Source organism: Spermophilus citellus (genome assembly GCF_964194105.1).
Source record: "Spermophilus citellus genome assembly, chromosome: 2".
Classification (NCBI taxonomy): Eukaryota; Metazoa; Chordata; class Mammalia; order Rodentia; family Sciuridae; genus Spermophilus; species Spermophilus citellus.
This window is the reverse complement of record NC_138183.1, coordinates 36,971,061-36,985,279: the sequence shown is the minus strand read 5'-3', so window position 1 is coordinate 36,985,279 and position 14,219 is coordinate 36,971,061. Positions and strand designations below refer to the sequence as shown.

General features: G+C 41.1%; 1 protein-coding gene across 3 annotated transcripts in view; it reads right to left on the bottom strand.

Moving 5' to 3' along the window:
- GNE (glucosamine (UDP-N-acetyl)-2-epimerase/N-acetylmannosamine kinase) overlaps nt 1-13,900 on the bottom strand; it is a 57,598-nt gene extending 43,698 nt beyond the window's left edge. For 2 of the 3 annotated variants that reach the window (XM_081273679.1, XM_081273680.1), the window contains exons 1-2: nt 13,629-13,761; nt 736-941 (exon numbers count right to left, since the gene is read on the bottom strand). In XM_081273679.1, the coding sequence (XP_081129805.1) occupies nt 736-899 (164 nt within the window). In that variant the 5' untranslated portion in view covers nt 900-941; nt 13,629-13,761. Of the gene's footprint in view, nt 1-735; nt 942-13,628 lie in introns of all 3 variants that reach the window. The other variant, XM_081273681.1, reaches the window with a different exon arrangement.
- Between the last annotated feature and the right edge of the window lie 319 nt (nt 13,901-14,219).

Genomic DNA, 14,219 nt, shown 5'->3' with positions numbered 1-14,219 from the left:
TATTCTACTCCCTCAAAGACTACTCAATCTTCATTTTGCAAATATATCCCATGTGTTCACTACAAACCTAATGCCACTAAAATAAATATCAATGGTCATAATATTATAACATTCTACTTTACCTCAAATCAATTAGATTTTTAAAAAATGTTGTTCTGTATATACTACTTCATTTGCTGTTGAAGAAAGGAAAGGGAAAGGAAAATACATTCACTTGGTGAATGTATTTTCTATAAACCAGTTTTAAAGAACTGCCATTAGAACTCAAAACACAGGTTGGGGATGTAGTTCAATGGTAGTGTGTGCGCTCAGCATTCATTAGGCCCTGGGTTCAATCCAAAAAGCACCCCCTCCCCCCCAAAAAAGACCTTACAAAATAGATTATATGGAATCATATTATTATAGTCACATAATATACATTTACAAGTGGTATTCTCCTGAATATAATAATAGTAATATTATTTATAGTGATTATTTATCAAGTATCTAATAAGCAACATCATTGTGATGGATGATTTAAATCATTCTCTGTTACAATAAATTACAACATAGGTTTTCACTCTGTTTCACAATTGAAGAAACTGAGTTTCAAAGATACTAAGCAACTTCTCAAAGACTACATAAAAACTAAGTGATAGAACTGAGATTTGAAGCTAGATCCATATGGCTACAAAATATCCAAACTCTCTGGCATATACCTTTGCAATGAAGAATAAGAAAACACTTTGAGCTTACCCATAGTCATCTATCAGGTGAGAGCCAAGTACCACCACATCAAGTTCAAAGAACTCAGGCTCTGTTTTAATGCCAAACATGATCGGGGCAAGTTTAGAATAATCAGCACGGTTGCAAGTAGCAACACAAACCCGAAGCTTTCGGTTATTCCCATTCTTCTCCATGACTTGTTTTTTTTGTTTGGAGAGTTTCTTAAAATAGAGTTCCTGAAGTTTCAAAAATAAAAATTGTTTGTTATCAGAATAATTCATAGATATAAAAATAGATCTTTTCAGTATTACATCCTACCACTTAGTGTAGTGATTCTTAATCTATTTTTTCCAACCCCACTGCTGTGTGACACTGAAGAAATTTCAGCAGACTGACTAACTCAAACCCTTTCTCTCATAGTCAAGAAAACACTCTGGAATGCAATTAAGAGTGACATAACTCAACTTTCATTTAAAAGGAGGTGTCAGCTCTTTAATTATTATTAGTTAAGAATTACTTGCCATAACTCAAAACTGAACCCAATATGCCACACTGTTGGAAAACTTTGGGAGAGAACCGTTGATAGTTTAACTTCCTCACTTTATAGAAAGGGAAACACAAGTCTTAAGAGGGGAAATTACTCAAGATTCAAGATCACATCTTCCAAGGTACATAATCTACTCAGCCTCATACTATACACTATCTTAAATATAAGGACTGTGATTAGTGCTGGGGAAGAGAAAGATAAGTAATATAAAAACCTTATCTTTAACACATCATTAATCCCTACACACCAGTACCTACAAAACTGCCAATCTCACATGGCTACCAGGTGTCTCCAGCTATACATCCCATAGGCATATTAAAATCAATATCCCAGGCTGGAGATAATAGCTCAATGGTAGAAAACCTGCCTAGCACATGTGAGGTCCTGGGTTCAATCCTCAGTACCACAACAAAACAAAACAAATGTAAGTCAATGTCCCAATCCGAATCCATTTTATTTCCTAAGCCTGTTCCTTCTTAATTGTTCTCTCAGCATGCACATGATTTATCAAATGTCTTATGTCCCTATCCTCTCTGTTCCTCATATCCTCACTTTCTGTTCCATTACCTCCTAAGCTCTGTCAATTCACCTCCTAAATATCTTCCAAATCTTCTCTTCTTCCCCACCAGGACTTCCCATAGTTCAATTCCTCACCTTGGGCCTTTAGTTTGTAAATCAGATATTAGGCTAACCAGGGTAGATTGCTATGGGACAAAATCCAAATTGCTGATCCAAATCTAATCCATCTTTTTAGGCCATTTCTCCACTACACACAATTATCCCTTACCCTGTGCCAAAGCAGCAGCCACACCAAACTGCCTACAGTTCAACTAATGGATCTCTGTGCCTTTTTAGGTACAAGTACCTCTACCTAAAACTTGCTTTCCCTCTTGTTTGGACTCCTACTCATCTTTCAAAACTTAGCCTGAACCAGGCACAGTGGTGCACATCTGTAATCCTAGTGACTTGGGAGGTTGCAGCAGGAGGATTTCAAGTTCAAGGCCAATCTTATGAACTCAGCAAGACCTTGTCTCGGAAGAAAAAAAAAATGTATATTCTACCACGCGGCCTGAGCAGTGGTTTCATTAATGAGGTTCTAGGCATTAAGTTAGTTAGAAGAGATCAAAATAAAACACACAAACCAGTACCTTATTTTACATTGCTAGGTCCGAGACGGCTCGCCTCCCTGATTCCCGCCTCTAGCCACCCAGCAGGGCAGCGAGGATTACTCTGGGCTAGCAGGAGAGAGAGAGAGCGAACACGCCGGGGAGTAGCCTTTTATTTGGGGGACAAGAGATTCAGGGGAGAATTCCATCCAATGAAGGTTGAGGGGGGGCTGCACTCCAAGGTCAGGGTCAGTGATTGGGTCTCCAGGGTCAGTGGTCACGCACACCCCCACACAGATGGGCTCTCTCATCAGGAAAGGGTCGGGATAGCTCCGACACAGCCAGAGCGCCTCAGGCCCTTAACGGGAGTCACCCAGTCACGTGTCAGAATGGCTCCCCACATATTCCCCCTTTCTTTTCTTAACAATGAGGCGGCGGTTCACTCTCTGGAGTCCCCGGATTCTTGATTGGAGGACTCGCCATCCTATAGTTACAATACAAAAGAGAATTAACAGCAAAGAGAATAATCCAATAAGGTACCAAGCGGAGTGTTTAAGAATATTTCCAGGGTTGAATCCATTTAACTCCTTCAATATTTGGTTAGCCAAAGAAGAAGGATCTGAAAAATCAGCTCTATTATTCTGAATGTCTTGGATATGGTGATGAAGTTCCAGAATATCCAAGCTATTATTACTATTTTGCCAAATACCTAATAAATGGTTTTTAATTTTCTCCCAATCCCAGAGAGAAGCATTGTACTTGGCAGCTGTAACACATACATACTTATAATTAGCATGGCATTTAAGCCTTTCCTTAAATTTTAAGGCTGAAAGTTCATTACCAATGTTTATAACAGTCGCCTCTAAGGCGTTTAACTTAGTCTCAATCCTTTCATCAATATTTACTTGATTACGCAGAGCCTTGGAAGTATTTTGAGCTAAATTATTAAGAAATTTTGCATGCTGAATATTCTGAGACAATGTCAGAGATGCAGAGACAGTTGAGGCAATAAAAGAGACCAGTGCTAAAACACCAACAATTATGACTCCAATAGCACGTTTAGGTCTTGTTAGCTGGGCATGAATCTGCTGCAGGACTTGTAAACCAGCATCAGCATACCATGGCTCTGAAATATTAGCAGGTAATAAAACAAAAGAGGGCTGATGAAGTATCAGCACTCCTTTTCTTCCATTATACCTAGAAATACAATTGGTTAGGTTGCACTTATTACAAGTAACAAAATATCTATCATCTATCCATTTAACTTTTACATTTCCAATAATTAAAACATAAGGAGATTGGACACAGGCTCTTAAGCCATAGCAAGATCCCTCTTTACAGTTCTTGCCAACAAATTTTGGTAAAGGTTTATCTGTAAAATGTAAATACTCTGAGGCAGCAATTAAACGCCAAATATCTTTTTGAATACCTCCTTCACTATAAGTCAAAATATTACTAACAAATCCTGCAGGTGTCATAGCAGAATTTCTTCGTAATTGTCTCTCATCAATTTTTGGAGACCAGTCTAAAATATACCCACTAGCTTTAGACACCTTATGTTGTACAGGAAAGGTATTTACACAATCCATCCATTTAGGAAAGGTGCCAATTTCAATTGTAGAACTATTTGGACAGTGGGGTATCGGTGGAGGTTTTGTAGAAATGACTGGCTTGTTATGGGAAAGTCCCATCTTAATTATTGATCTAGTATTAGGTTTTAAGTCTCCATAAATAGAATTATTTGTCAGTCTAGGTTTACCAATCGCTGTCTTTTCTTCAAATGATACTTTCAGACAGCCAGCATGTTTATCATGTGACCAACATAAAGGCAATTGGGCACTGTAGCCAGAATAATTAAATCTAGTCACATGATTGGGAGTAATATGAGTATCTGTAAATCCTCCCATCATGAATGAGTCATTAGTAAATACTGGAATAGATTCTCCAGTCCACACAGCTGGGTGTACCAGGGGTGGATCTGGGAAATATGTCCAATAAGTGTCTATTTGATTCCCTTTTACCTGACAGCCCAGTAGGGCAATTACTGTTGCTACCATCAAGACTGGGGTCCTGTTCTTTCCTAGGCGTCGAAGTATTTGGGAGGCCTGGGTTGTCAGTTTCTTCACATCTTTCCACGAAATCAGCTTCTCGGCTGGTTCAATCTGGTCTTTCTTCATCTTTTTCCGATATCTCCTCCTTCTGGGTTGTGGCTCCTCCGGGTCGATCCTCAGTCGCTTGAGTCTGGGTTCTATCTCCTCCATGCCTGATAGCATGTTCAGGCACCCAAATAGGACGGAAAACACCTTCTGGAAAAATACAGGCATGCCTTTTCCCCGCATTATTACCGGGTTTGGGCCCTTCCACTGACCAGTCTGTCACTGAGGGAGACATTTGTCTCTCAGCAGCTGTGTGACCTTCTGTGTCACAGTTTAAAAAATTTAAAACAAACAAGGCATGATTAAGGCTATTTTGGGGAGTCACTATCTTATTCCCCCTTTTTAATTTTTGTAATTGAAGCTTAATAGATAAATGAGCTCGTTCTACAATGGCTTGACCTTGGGGGTTATAAGGAATTCCTGTTTTATGATTAATTTGAAACTCTTGGCAAAATTGTTGAAAAGAAGAGCTTACATAAGCTGGAGCATTATCTGTTTTAATCTGCATAGGGCACCCTAAAACGGAAAAAGCTGCTAAGCAATGAGAAATTACATGTTGAGTATTTTCCTTAGTACGTGCTGTGGCAAAAATAAATCTAGAATAAGTGTCCACTATGACATGCACATAACATTGTTTACCAAATTGAGGAATATGAGTTACATCCATTTGCCATATCTGATTTGGTTTTAATCCACGGGGATTTACCCCTGATGGCAGAGATGGAGTGTGAATAACACACTTAGGACATTGGCTTACAATCTGACGAGCTTGTTCTCTGGTAATATTAAATTTTTTACGTAAGCTAGAAGCATTTTGATGATGCAAGGAATGGGAAGCTAGTGCACAGTCATATGAAGACATCTGTTGACAAAATGCTACTAATTTATCAATTTTATCATTACCTGCAACTAAAGGTCCAGGAAGGATAGTATGTGCACGGATGTGTCCAATGAAACATGGGTACTTTCGCATTAGCACTGTCTTTTGTAAATTATGAAATAATTCAAATAACTCCTGTGATGAAGTAAAGCCAATAACTGAGGTTTCAATATTTTTGGTAACTCCGACTGCATATAAGCTATCAGAATAGATATTAATAGGCTCATTTGAAAAATAATCTAAGGCACAAATCAGAGCTTGGAGCTCTGCCCTTTGAGCAGAAGTATAAGAAGTTTGTATTACCTCTGTGTGAACACGGCTGAAGAAACCTGCCTTACCAGAGTTGGAACCATCCGTGAACACCGATAAAGCTCCCTCTATTGGATGAGAACGTACAATCTTTGGAAAAATAAGTGATGTTAATGATGCAAATTGTACAATCTTATCACGAGGATAATGGCTATCTATTTGGCCAGGGAAATCTGTAAAAGCTATCTGCCAGGAGCTAGAAGTTTGAAAAAGCCAATTAGTCTGTTGAACAGAAAATGGAATAATTATGATATCAGGCTCAGATCCAATTAATTGTAAAATCCTAGTTCTACCTTTAATAACTAATTGAGCTATAGAATCATGAAAAGGAATTAATGTTTTTTGAGGGGAGTGAGATAAATAGATCCATTCAATAACTCCTAATCTTTGCCATATGGCTCCTGTTGGGGTATGCTCAGTTGGAAATATTAATAAATACATTATTTCTTTAGGATCTATTCTAGTAAGCTGTGCATTTTTAATTGCAATTTCTACTTTCCTTAAGGCTGCCTTAGCTTCTAAAGTTAGTTGACGTGGACAGGTTGGAGAAGGATTTCCTTGTAATATCTGAAATAAAGGACTTAACTCAGAAGTAGTTAACTTTAAGGATGGTCTTAGCCAGTTAATATCTCCTAATAGTTTTTGAAAATCATTCAGGGTACGTAACTCCTTAACTCTTATCTGAAGATTTTGAGGACGGATTGTACTCCCTTGAATTATCTGACCTAGATATTGAAAAGGAGATACCTTTTGAATTTTTTGAGGAGCTATACATAAACCCATTGTTGTAAGTGAGGTCTCTAACTGAGTAAAAATTTCTGAAAGTACTTCTGGATTAATATGAGCCAATAGTATATCATCCATAAAATGAATAATATATGCATCAGGGAAGCTATTTCTAATGGGATCTATTGCCTGGTCAACATATTTTTGGTACAGTGTAGGACTATTACGCATTCCCTGAGGAAGCACCTTCCAGCAGTATCTTTTAACAGGTTCCTTAAAATTAATTGCTGGGACAGTGAAAGCAAATCTTTCACAATCTTCAGGATGTAACCTTATAGAGAAAAAACAGTCTTTTAAATCTATTACCATCAAGCTATAATCTAAAGGAATGGCTGTGGGGGAGGGAAGTCCTGGCTGTAATGATCCCATAGGCTGAATTGCCTGATTTATCGCCCTTAAATCCTGCAGTAATCTCCAATTTCCTGACTTTTTCTTAATAACAAAAATAGGGGTATTCCAGGGACTAAGTGTTGGTTCAATATGACCAGCCTGAAGTTGTTCCTCAACTAATCTATGAATTATTTTAAGCTTTTCCCCTGAGATGGGCCACTGAGAAATCCATATAGGCTCTTCTGTGAGCCACGTGATTTTTTCAGCTGTCTTAAGGATCGGGGAAGTACTCAGGGCCCCTAATAAAAATTTTGGCCTGGAGTATTTCGTGGAGACTGGCTTGAAAACAGATATTCTTCCTGAAAGGTCTCCCTATCATCTCCAGGAAAATACCTCTGATTAATTTCTTCAACTGACCTTATAGAATTTGGGGTAACTAGTAACAGTCCCATTTTGGCTAATATATCTCTTCCCCATAGATTAGCTGGTAAAGACTCTAACACATAAGGCTTAAATATTCCACTGTTTCCATCAGAATCTTCCCAACGGAGATAGTTGGCACTTTGAGCAGGCTGTGAAATCTGTCCTATTCCTTCTAGGTTAGCTGATGCTGTATGTAAGGGCCATGTCCTGGGCCAAAACCGGCTGGACAATACTGAGCTATCAGCTCCTGTGTCTATGATGCCTAGGAAATTTTTATTATTAATTTTAAGTTTTAATAAAGGGCGTTCTTGTCGCACTAACTGGGACCAATATACTCTGTCCGGTGGTTTAGAAACTGAATCTACCGGCAGGTGCCTTTCTGAGACACAAGGCAATAATATTAATTGAGCAAAAATATCCTTTGGGGTGAGTCTTAGGGCATAATTGGACCTTACAGTAACATATAATTGCCCCTTAAATTCTGAATCTATCACACCAGGTATTACTTCAATGGCTCCCTTCAAATTATCACGCCCCAAAATTAAACCTACAGTATTCTCAGGAAGCGGCCCGAAAATCCCAGTAGGGATTTGTGTTGGTCCCGTTTCAGGATCTAATTCAACTGTCTCTGAAGGTCCTAAGAAAACTGTCTGTGATCCCTGTCTCTGTCCCGGTAAAAATCGCGGACTGTCCTGGTCGGCGCTGTCAGTGACGTCACACTCTGCGACCGTTCCCCATATTGTTTCTGGGCCCGGGGAGGGGCCGAACGGAAGTTTTTTGTCCCCTCGCTAGGAGGAAATACTTGTGGCGAGAAGGCGGGCTCATCCACGCCACCCGAATCAACCATGTGGCGCTGAGTCCTGCAATATCTATTATCGCCAGTAGATGGAGCCCTAAACCTAAAATTGCGTATGCGACACTCGCGGGCAAAATGACCGGTTTTTCCGCAAACGTAACATTTACCGCGGAACTTCTGAACTGAATTTTGCGGCCCCAAGGTTTCCTTTAATACTGTTGCTAAGGCCACCGTTTGCAATTGAGTGGAATCTAAGTCAGAACACAAGCGAATATACTCAGAAATTGTTCCTTTTTTACGATGGGGCCGGAGAACATCCTGACAGATTTTATTTGCGTTCTCAAAAGCCAATTGCCTAACAATAAATTTGCTAGCTCCTGGGTCCCCGATGGACCTGTTCGCAGCCTGATACAGTCGGGCTATGAAATCTGAATAAGTCTCACTGGCACCTTGTCTGATTTTGGTAAGAACTAAATTGGACTGGTCCTTGGGGACGATTTGTCTCCAGGCACGTTTTGCACAATCATTATTTGATTGTACACTACAAAATCATAATTTAACTGTCTTTCTAAATCAGCGAAATTTTCAGTCCCTAAAAACATTGTTACTGGCGTCTCTATGCCCTGTCTCCTGTTTCTTTCTGCCTGTTCATTACAAAAATCAGTCCAGTAAGTTTTCCAAAGCAAGTAATCTCCCCCGCTCAGACAAGATCTGGCTAAAAAAATCCAATCACTAGGAGGAAGGGGTTGTGAGCAAATATTTTCTATCAGACTCTGAACAAAAGGCGAATTTGGGCCGTACGTTTCACATGCATTTTTCAATTCCTTGATAGTTTTAAATGGAATCACAGCATGAACTCTAACTCTCTGATCTTGTTCATTAGTTTGCTCAAAAACTGGAAAGAGGTGAAAACCAGTAGTATCCTCTCCCATTTCTTGAGCCTTCCTAATACCTTGCTGAACTGGGGTAAGAAAAGTCATCTTTAATTCAGCACACCTGTTAAATTTGGTCTTTCTAGCAGGTACCGGCCGAATTTTAAAAGCTTGGGCAGGTGGTGCTAAATGCAGTCTATTAAAATTTCTCTCTAAGTCCTGAGTTTCCACGTCTAATTCTTCTTCCTCAGATTGTGAGCTGCTATCAGACTCTGTACTATCGCCATTTGGAATTTGGGTTTCTAACTCACGTGGCTGAGAAGAAACCTGAGCCCCTCTAGGAGTTTCCTCTGTATTTTCCTCTCCAGGAAGATTGTTTACCACTTCCGGAGGGCTCTCCAAGATTAGAGATGCTTCTTCTTTATCATGCTGTTTTGTACAATCTGTCTGCGGGCTAGCTTGCATAATTCTAACCTTTGTTTTAGCTCCTAGCGCTTTTGTTTTAAAACGGCTCAAAGGAAAGGAAATTAACTTAGCTTGAGGCTGATTTTCCATTTGAATAGACCTAATAGCTCTTTGAATGCCTTTCAGAAGGTCTTCTGGCAGCCACGAACTCTGGTCCATGTATTCAAAAAGACAGACTTCTAGGGCTGTCCAAGTTTTCTGTATATTCTCTATACCTCCAGGTATTTCAGTAGAAAGACAGACTCTCTGTAACTTTCTTCCTAATTTCTCCCAAGTAAGTAAATTTGGAGACTCTTGGTCACAAAACCAAGGACAATATTCACCTACAATCTTTAAAAATTGTAATAACTGAGTTTTCTTTATCTGTTTTCCTTTCTGATTAATTATACTGTCTAAAATAGTCAGATACATTTCCTTATCCGAAGAAGTAGAATTTCCCATTTTAAGTAATTTAACGTCTCTTTCCTTCAATATCTCCCGGTACTTTTGTGACCCAAATGTCACTTCTTCCTTTTCTTTATCTTTATTCTTTATCTTCCTTATTCTTTATTTATTTTTCCTTATCTTCCTTTTTATTCTTTCCCTTAATCTTTTTAGCACGCGCTCCCACTCAATCTAACTAATTCAGAATGCCCCCCTCTTGGGCGCCAATTCTACCACGCGGCCTGCGCAGTGGTTTCATTAATGAGGTTCTAGGCATTAAGTTAGTTAGAAGAGATCAAAATAAAACACACAAACCAGTACCTTATTTTACATTGCTAGGTCCGAGACGGCTCGCCTCCCTGATTCCCGCCTCTAGCCGCCCAGCAGGGCAGCGAGGATTACTCTGGGCTAGCAGGAGAGAGAGAGAGCGAACACGCCGGGGAGTAGCCTTTTATTTGGGGGACAAGAGATTCAGGGGAGAATTCCATCCAATGAAGGTTGAGGGGGGGCTGCACTCCAAGGTCAGGGTCAGTGATTGGGTCTCCAGGGTCAGTGGTCACGCACACCCCCACACGGATGGGCTCTCTCATCAGGAAAGGGTCGGGATAGCTCCGATACAGCCAGAGCGCCTCAGGCCCTTAACGGGAGTCACCCAGTCACGTGTCAGAATGGCTCCCCACAGTATATAATGTGTGTGTGTGTATATATATATATATATATATATATAATGTATATAATGTGTATATATATATATATATATACACACACACATACATACATACATACATATATATACACATACACACACACACACATATACATATTTTTTTCTTTCTTTCTTACAAAGGCTCAGTCATAAAATAACTCTGGGTTCAATCCCCAATACTGGAAAAAAAGAAAAAAGAAAAACTCAGGCCAGATGTGGTGGAATTAGTTTTTACTGGGATTTACTCAGTGGCTAGGAAGGCTGAGGATGAGGATCAAGAGTTCAAAGCCAGTCTCAACAACTTAATGAGGCCCTAAGCAACTCTGCAAGACCCTGTCTCTAAATAAAATTTAAAAAGGGCTGGGGATGTGGCTCAGTGGTTAAGTGCCCCTGGGTTCAATCCCAGTACCAAAAAAAGAAAAAAAAAAAAAGAAAAGAAAGAAAAACTCAGGCTGAGTGTCACCTCTTCTCTAAAGGTTTCCCATAAGCCTCAGGTCTTCCTCACCCAGCTATTAGTTGCTTACCTCCCTATGAGCACAATAGCCCTACCATACACAAATATACTATTGTTCAACTTGTCTTCCTACCTATCCTCCTTAAACCATCACACCCTCCATTCAAAAGTAAGGCAGGAAGTAAGAGATTTTAAACTGCTCTGCATGATGTAAAATTACACCTTATGGACTCCGACCTCAATGCTTAGGTTTCAGGAAGTACATCAATATTTAGAATTTGTAACCAATCCAGGGAACTTGACTAAGGGTGTCAACACAAGGGGTGCTGCCCTCTGAAATTCACTGGAAATCCTATCAGCAGCCCTCTATTATTGGTACTTCATCTTTTAGGGATGCAAATTGCCCCATCATTAGGCCCTTTCTGAATTAACAATCCCCAGTAAAAACTAATTTCACCCAAAAGATAGCACTTGTAAGATAATGAGCATTCTGCCAAGAGTATTCAGAAGACCTAAGCACTATTTAATCATTAAAAATACAAAGATATTCTTCCACAATGGCTGTCTTGAGTGTTCTTGTACATAATCAATTTGAGCCTAATAAACTTTTGGTGATATTAAATTTGCCAGGTAAGGCAAAGTAAATCATTCATAGTTGGTCAATTTCTACTTACTTTACAAGAACAGTAAACTTTCCACCTGGCAGTGCAAAGTATTTACCAAGTTACCTAACAGTTATTCTACCTGAACTGAGTAAACCAGTCATGTAAATAAACTGTGAAATATTGAACAACGTAATTTTTTTTTTTTTTGGTACCAGGAATAGAACCCAGGAGTGCTTAAGCCACATCCCCAGCCCTTTCTTAATTTTTTTTTTTTTTTGAGACAAAGCATTCCTAAGTTGCTAAGGCTAGCCTCAAACTTGTGATCCTCCTTTCTCAAGAGGGAGGAAAAGAAAAATAAAATGGGGGTAAAAGGGCTTTACTATTTCATGTAAATTTTGTCTATACAGTATATAAACTTTTGGGGGGGTAGGGGGCAGTACTGGGAATTGAACCCAGTGCCTCATATATGCTAGGCCAGTATTCTACCACTGAACTACACTCCATTCCCTTTTTAAATTTTTGATACAGAGTCTAGTTAAGTTGCCAGGCCGACCCCAAACTTGTGATCCTCCTGCCTCAGCCTCATTTATTTTTTTTAAATCATATAATAAGCAAAGATAAGAAATATGGTAACCTGCTAATGTGTGTTTAATCTTGGGGATTGGTAAGGTATCATATTGATATCTTTATCAGGCTATTTGAAATATTTCATCATTAAAAAGTAAATCTTTTTTTTTTTTTTTTTTTTTTTTTTTGTAGTACTGGAGACTGAACCCAGGGGTACTCTACCACTGAGCTGTTACATCCCAGCCCTTTAGGAAAGAATGGATAAATAGATAGTATGCCTTCCTCTTGAATTCAATGGCAATCTCTGAGAAACTCCATTCTTAAAAACCACTTTCAACTCAAGACTGTCAATTATACATATTGTCAAAAGATGTTTAACTCTTTCCAACAAAATTAAAAACGTCCCACTCAAATGTGGAAAGAGTTCTTTGTGAACAAAGGAAACAATAGTAACAGTAAACAACAAAGTAAACAAAGTGCGGAGCACTTTGCTAACAGCTCTATAAGCACTAGCTAAATTCATTCTCACAGCCCTCTTATTACTTCATCTTACAAACAGGAGCACTGAGTTACAGAGAAAATGATTTACTTGCCCCCAATCACTAACATTATAGCTGACATCATCCAAAATCAAACCCAGATCTGGATGATCCACCAGCACTCTGGACACTGACCCACACCCCGAGTTTGCCTTGGGTCTATTCATTCCAAAATTATCCGTGAGTGCAAATCTTCCTAGAAGAAAACATAATAAGTGACCCTTCTTCCAGTGCAGAGGGGATGAAACTCTTAGCAATAAGAAGGGCTACAGAAAGTGGTCTGAAACTCAGAACTCTATCCCCAAGCTATAATTTGGGTTGGCTTCTCCTTCCTGAGTTCTTACAGCTGGACTGACCAGTTATCCGTACTGCTAAGCTGTACCCCATCCCTCCTATCAGAGTAGCAAAACATACTTCCTTGTGTTCTAACAATTTTACAAGTGTGCTCAGGGTTGGGGTGGGGTGGGGGTAATAAATGCCACCAAACTTCCAGGGAAGCCCCGACTCAAGACAGACTCAGGGCTGGGCGGGTCCTTCAAGACCATTTTCAGAAGAGCCTTAACACACCCCAGGACACCTTGTCTGTCAAGCACCTCTCCACCCTTTCTTGCTCGCCTTTGTAACGGAAGTTCACTCTCTTTCCTTGCTGGACAGCACTGCCCGTGGGGATGGAGACAAGCTAAGGCTTTTCTCTGCACCTCCAGCCCCTATTCACCTGGCCCACACTGAGCCCGTCAGTTCCAGCAGCCACATGCAGGGGCCCTGAAGAGGGCCAAAGGGGGACAAGGGCAAGCGGGCAGCGGGGCACAAGGCAAGACCCGGATCGGGATGCGAGCCCGCGGTAGAAAGCTGCCTGCGGTCGGCCGGGTAGATGGGGCCTCGGGGAATAGGCCGGGAAGACAAGGTCCCGGGGTCTAGCAGGATGCTCTCCCGAGTCCCGGCTGAGGCGCGGCTCTCACCAGATGCGGGTCAGAGGTTCCCTCCGGCGCCGCGCCGCGCTGCCGCCGCCCTTCTCCGGCGAGAGCCCAACCTGGAGCTGGAAAGCAGGCCGGCGCTAGCCCGCCCCCGGGGCTTCCACTACCCGGGCGTGCCGGTCGATGACTCGTCGCTCGACTCTGGACCTGGCTTCTCACACGCTCCCACTGCCTGATCGCCGAGTCGGCGAACGCGCCTGCGGTCGCCTGCGAGGGCTCCCGTGATTGGCTGCTTTCCGCCCCGGGCCCCTTCCCAGCCGCTTTCAGGAGGCCTCTTGCCCGCGAGCTAGGTACTTTCCGTTGTCGTGGCAGCGCTTGGCAGGCGGTCGAGCTGGCCTGCCAACCTGTTCCCGCCTCGAGGCGTTCTCTCCACCGGTGACACACGCACTGAAACCCGAGTCCTCCCACGGGGTAGTTGTAAGGGCCTTGCACCCAAGGTGGGTTTTTTTTTTTTTCTTCCCTGTACTCAATCATTTCATAGACCAGCACCAAAGCAATACTCGAGTGCAATACTCGTGTGTCCCAGAGCTGTCCCTGGAGTTAAGCCTCGTCACTCCTTGCCATTTGTGCTGTAAG